This window comes from Delphinus delphis, chromosome 10 (genome assembly GCF_949987515.2).
Source record: "Delphinus delphis chromosome 10, mDelDel1.2, whole genome shotgun sequence".
Classification (NCBI taxonomy): Eukaryota; Metazoa; Chordata; class Mammalia; order Artiodactyla; family Delphinidae; genus Delphinus; species Delphinus delphis.
In genome coordinates, this window is record NC_082692.2 from 23,383,554 (window position 1) to 23,389,974 (window position 6,421).

Here is a 6,421-nt window from a genome sequence, read left to right on the forward strand (position 1 = left end):
ACAGTATTTTGTCACTTGTATTTATTTATCTGCAATAGATATTGGGAAAGAGTGTACTGGTTTGGCTGGGCTGAGGAAGAAATCCAGCAGCATTAAACGCATTTTGGTGTCTCATTAGCTTTCATGGTAGTAGGACAGCAAGCACTCATAGGTACGGGATAAGCAAAAGGCTGCGATAGGTAGGCCATTTAAGTAGGGGAATGTTCAGGAAACACGTGTGGTCTAATTGAGGTAATGATATGGTTTATACCAAGGAGAGTAGCAGCAGATGATGCCGGGATGGGGTGGATTCTTGGCTGGGGTAATGAGAGTAACAGGGCTTGGATGAATTTAGCACCCCTTTCCCATTCTCCAGCCCCCTTCCCAACACACACACAGAACCAGAATTTGCGTCATAAATTTTATTCCCGATGCGGGACAGATTCCTTCCATCCCCAAAATGAATCACGTGCTACCCTGGAGAGATCTGGGAGATCTTCCCACCATCTCCAGGGAAGAAGTGAGAAAGGCAGGTGCTGGGGCCAGGGAAGGCTTCGCAGTTCCCAGCCTACTTTTCCTCCCCTTCTCAACAGAGGATAGCTGCTCCCTACTATTATTCCTCTCATCCACATTCCTTAAAAAAAAAAAAAAAAGCCTTTGCTATGTAGAAACGAACAACACCTCAAGTATGGGAGGGAGGCCTCCCGGGCTGGGACATGAGGTTAAGGGTCACCAGTGGAAGGAGGGGAAGGGAGGAGGAACCATCACTGCTTCTGCTGCAGGGCCTCCTTCCTTGCCGCATCCTGTAGCAACTGTGTGTCGACCTCATCTGCTGGCAGCTGCACATAGCGAACTACTGAGCCCCGGATGAAGCAGTTCTTCACTGATAACTGGACAAAGATAGACAAATGTGAAAACACCCTTAAAAAATGTCCTCTATCCACCCAGGGACCTCCTGCTTTGAGAGATGTTTGCTCTTTTCTACCATCCACAACTCACCATGTGAGGGTATTTCTCAGGGTCTGTGACACTGATGTCAGTTAGTTTGATGTTGAGATACTAAGAAAAGAAAATGAACACCATCATTAGAACTAGAGGCAAGATGAATGTACGCAGCCCTTAACCTCTCCCATCTCCTTCCCCAAGACTCCATTCAGGGCCCTTATTATATTCTCACCTGATCCACAGAATGGAGGGTTCCACAGATGCTGTCAGGGGCAGAGAGAGGGTAAAACCCAATTAGTTTATACCAAAGTCAACATAGAGGTGACTGCAGAGCAGGGATAAGAGCATGGTTGGGGGGAAATAAAGGACTTGAGGTGGGCTTCCCTGGTGGCGCAGTGGTTGAGAGTCCGCCTGCCGATGCAGGGGACACGGGTTCGTGCCCCGGTCTGGGAAGATCCCACATGCCGCGGAGCGGCTGGGCCCGTGAGCCATGGCCGCTGAGCCTGCGCGTCTGGAGCCTGTGCTCCGCAACGGGAGAGGCCACAGCAGTGAGAGGCCCGCGTAACGCAAAGAAAAAAAAAAGGACTTGAGGAAACCAGGAAAGGCAGAACCAAAAAGGGATATGTCTAAGCTCTGGACTAGGAATGTAGGTGCTTCTAGAGCAGTGTGTTATTTTAGACCTCTAAAATAACCTCTCCTCTCCCTAAACCAACTCACTCTTAGTAGATACCATTAAACAACTGGTATGGGCTAGACCTGTATTCTGCGTATTTGTAATATTTACAGCCACTTCATAAGGTAGCTATTAACCATCCAGGGGCTCAGAAACGTTTTATAACTTGCCCAAGTTTAGAACAAACAGAGACTTTGGTTCAGGCCTGTCCAACCCCCAGAACCACCAGCTATTTTCAAATACTATTGCTTTGGAACCAGAGCCTCATATGTAAAGTAGGTAAAGTAGGTAGCTAGCAGTGTTCTTGATGATGCAGGCACAGGGATGTCCTCTCCCTTCCTCAATCCTTGAGCCCCCTGCAATATTAAAGAGGAATGCTATCTAAATACCAGTGCTCCAAGCCATGCTACCTCTCCCAATCCTTTCATTTCTGCCAACAGTTTCAACACGAAGTCTCACAACCTCAAATCCTATAAGTTGTACTTCTCCACCCTCCACGTCCCACGAATCCCTATGGTTTGCTGATGTCTTTCTAACATTTCTGTAATTCTCTTTGTAGTATGATTTCTACAAACCAAGGTCTAATGACTTTACAGCTCAATCCAGGCCAGCCTCCAACCTGGCTGCCTTCATCCTAACCATTCTGCATGTCATCATCAGATTCTAAGTTCCTTAGAACTGGTTCTCAAATACTGATGTGCGCTCAAAGGTTTCATAAGTCCGTGACAAAAGAGGAAACGCAGGCTAGTGTAGTGTGTATATAGTGTGCTGACGGTCGTCATTGGTTTCCTCCTAAGAATAACTGCTCTTTAATTGCCCTTCCTTTTTTTTTTGTATTAAAAAATATATAATTGTTAATAAATCGCAGTTTTAAAAATATCCTTACCGGGGCTTCCCTGGTGGCGCAGTGGTTGAGAGTCCGCCTGCCGATGCGGGGGACGCGGGTTCGTGCCCCGGTCCGGGAGGATCCCGCGTGCCGTGGAGCGGCTGGGCCCATGGACCATGGCCGCTGAGCCTGCGCGTCCGGAGCCTGTGCTCCGCAGCGAAAGAGGCCACAGCAGTGAAAGGCCCACGTACCGCAAAAAAAAAAAAAAAAAAAAAAAATCCTTACCTTGCCAAAATTCAAGTTGTCAGTTCTCTGTTGGCCCTAATTTTTGTAAAATTCTAAGTGTCTGAAATCCAGTGTCTGAGACCAACTGCCTCAGTGGTGGTTTTACCACATCCCTGGCTGCTAAAAAACTTTTGACAGCGCCTTATCACCAACTGCAGCAATGCAATAACTTTCAGGAATTGCATAAGGTGGTAACATTTCATTCAGTCCCTTTAGAATGAGATATTTAGGACAAAAGTGGTCTGACAACCAGCACAAGAGAAAGAGCTCTTCTCCCACCCCAATGGATTACCTTTGAATCTTTTAAGTCCTTGATTTAGGATCTGGGGCTATAACATAACAGTTATTCTTGCCATGTGGAAGACCCAGGAAGAAGAGGAAAATCAAAAAACAAGTCATCTCACAGAATTGCTGAGGGTAGTTGTGCTTTCCACACTTGTCTCTATATGGACCCAATCTATCAATATATGCCATCAATACCACATGCATTGTCAGTGCCATAAATCGAAATCTCTGATCTAAAAGGCAAATTCCTTGCCTCACCATTCCCTGCCATGTCAATGCCTCCCCCACTAAGAAATTCTCTCACATAGAAATGAAGAAGAAACCATTGGGGAGAGAATACATTCATTCAAACTTTCTAAAGGACAATCAGGTAGTATGTATCAATATTTTAAATGTACATTTCACTGAAAGGATTTTTTTCTAGTGAAATGAGATGTATACAAAGATGTACGCATGAGGATGTTCAGGGCAGTATCATTTATAAAAGCAAATAATTGGAAACAGCCTAAGTGTCCAACAGCAAGGTTTTGGTTAAATTAGTTCTAGCCAGCTAAGAAAAATGCCATTCAGACATTAAGAACGTTAAAACGCTAAACATCAACTTTATTGACATGGAAAATATCTGCAACATACCATTAGGTGAAAGCAAGTTTCACAACTGCATAGAAACTATGACCCTGTTTTTAATTTTTAAAAAGGGGTCGGGGGGGTAGACAGAATGGGATTTAAGTTCTGGCTTTGTCTTTTAGTATTTGTGTAGACTTAACCAAGTTTCTTAACCTATCCAAGCTTCAGTTTCCTCATGTGTAAAACAGGAACAATAGTATATATCATGTAGAGGTGTTCTGAGAATTAAATGCGTTAACAAATGTAAAGGATTCAGAGTAGTTCTTAGCCTATAGGAGGTTCTCAAATGTTGGCTATGTTTTTTTCCTTCAGCACACATTTATTAAGCACCTACTATATATTGATACCAGGCCCGTGCTAGACATTAGTTACACAGTGGTGAGCTTAAGCATGGTCTTGGCCCTGTAGGAAAGATAGATCCTAAACAGTAAATACATTTCTATGAAATCACAATTTGAGAAGCCACTAGGAAGAAAAAAAGACTCTTTGACAGAAGAGTCTATTTGGCTAGGGACTTCCCTGGAGGTCCAGTAGTTTAAGACTCCATGCTTCCAATGCAGGGGGTACAGGATCAATCCCTGGTGGGGGAACTAAGATACCATATGCTGCGTGGCACGGCCAAAAAAAAAGAAAGAAAAGGAAGCGTCTACTTGGCTAGAAGAAGAAGAACCAGGAAAGTCCAAGGATACAGCATTTAATCCAACTCCTGAAAAATGACTACAAGCTAATGATACAAGGGGATAGGGGATGTAAAAGCAGTATAGACAGAAGGGGCTGCATGGATCTTCTGTTTATATTTTCTTCAACAAAAAGGAGATAATGCCACATATACTATTCTGCAACAGCTTTCCATATTAATACATCTCATTTCTATGTGAACAGCTATATTATATGGAAATACCACAATCTAACGCATTCCCTGTTTATGGCTATTTTAATTTTTCCCCCAACTTTTGGCTACTACTACAAAAAAAAAATCTACCAACATCTTTGTACATACATCTTTACTTGAGGAACCGATACTTACATTTCTAGAAGTTGGGTCAAAGGAGTATATAATCAGAAAAACAAAACTACGTTTTGTAAAAAATGTTATTGATGCGTCTGCCCTGTCTTCTCTCTAGTACTTACTACTTACATGCTTCTTTGTATTTTTTTCCAGTACAAGATACAACTCCTCAGCTAATCTGTAAGCTTGAGGCACAAGTCATTTATTTCCTTTGTATCCCTCCCACCTTGCCTAGCCCTCAAATACTTGTTAAAGAAGTTCCAGGGCGCTGGGCACATCCACCCCCTACAGACTTGGCAGAGCAGGCACCTACCTCAGGTCATTCTTGAGTTCCACGACCACATCCTTGCCCACAAGGGACTTGAAAAAGGAATAGAAGAGCTATTGGGCGAGAGGGGGAAAACCATCATATGGGAAGGGACATAGTAAGAGGCGTGTCCCCCTTCTAGTATTACCAAATACTGGTATTGGGATCCCTGCCACATTTCTGGCAGTTCTCAAAACTTCACAGGAAGGAACACTCGGATGAACAGCTGGAGCCCAGATGATTATGCACACTATCTCGAGCCCCTGACATAAAGCCCCAGAGAGAGGCTCTGCGCTACACACCTCGGGCTCGTCTCTCAACGGACGACCTCTCCTAGGGTCCTGTCCACGCCTCCCAGAGAACTGTAGAAAGTATTCCACCCGCACCCGCACCCTCCCGGAGCCTGTTCTCCGTCAGGGAAATGATCCTTGAGGTCTAGCTGTTCCTACTGCGGTCTCCGCCGACTCTCTGTTTTTTTTTTTCTTTTTTCTCATGGGGGAAAAAAAATCCTATTTGCTTCCAGGTCTCTCCTCAAAGAACTTGAGGCGCAGGAACTAAGGATGGAGGGAAAAGTCCTAGGGCCCAATGCCAGTCCAGAAGAACAAAGCCCCCAGAGGGACCCCCGCCCCGCCCCCAACCGTCTCAACCGCCCGCGCTCCCCGAGGGCGCCCCCTTGTGACGTCACGGTACCTACCATGGTGCTTGCGCCGCTGGGCGCCCGCCGGACCGGGAGAGCAAGGGCCGGGTGCAGTGGACCGAAGGCCTGGCGGCAACTGGAACGCGAACCCGCGCGTGGGGCGGGGCGGGGTCGCGCAGGCGCTGCGGGAAGCGCCGCGGAGAGCTCCGAGGGGTGGAGGACGGCGCCCCGCGGGCTCGCGGCTCGGGGAGGGTAGGGGGGATAGAGCCGAGGGGGATAGAGCCGAGGGGAACGCCAAAGCCGGGAAAGGGGCGGAGCTTCCCGCCTTCCGACTTCCTCCCGGAGTGGCAGGCTCCCACCGCGCAGGCGCGGGCCCCAGCCGCTGCACGAGCGTCGGGGAGGGCGCCTCACCGCCTCTCAGGGGTTTTTGTTCCTTTCTATGACAATAGGTACAGTTCCAGCATGATTTGCTCATGCTCTAAAGATACTTCCTATTGCAAACTGCTGGGGAGCTTGTGAAAACCCATGATGATTTGTACACTTTTCTATGTATGTTACACTTTGATAAAAGTAAAGAAAAAAAATGTTGAGAAGTCCCGGAGATGAGGAGCCTGCGCACATATCTCGATTTTATCAAAGGTTCCCAGTAAAGATATTACTCTCTCGGTCCACATTTCTTTTACGGTTTTGCCTAGGACTGTCCTGTAAAGGACTGAGTAAAACCAACAGTCTGGCTCCGGGCTAGAAATACCCATTCTAATATTGTCACTTAAAAAATATTTCCCTCTCAAACAGAAAGGGACACAAATGCAGTTACACAGTTACACGTACTTCTATATTCGGGCCCC

The 6,421-nt window shown here is 46.3% G+C and overlaps 1 protein-coding gene across 1 annotated transcript; it reads right to left on the reverse strand.

Moving 5' to 3' along the window:
- Positions 1 to 386: 386 nt before the first annotated feature.
- Positions 387 to 5,891, reverse strand: LSM2 (LSM2 homolog, U6 small nuclear RNA and mRNA degradation associated). Its single transcript, XM_060023266.1, has 5 exons — positions 5,631 to 5,891; positions 4,943 to 5,010; positions 1,157 to 1,187; positions 979 to 1,038; positions 387 to 869 (listed from the first exon to the last, which is right to left on the reverse strand). Exons 1-5 carry the CDS (start codon positions 5,631 to 5,633, stop codon positions 744 to 746), a joined length of 288 nt encoding a protein of 95 aa, XP_059879249.1. The 5' UTR covers positions 5,634 to 5,891; the 3' UTR covers positions 387 to 743.
- Between the last annotated feature and the right edge of the window lie 530 nt (positions 5,892 to 6,421).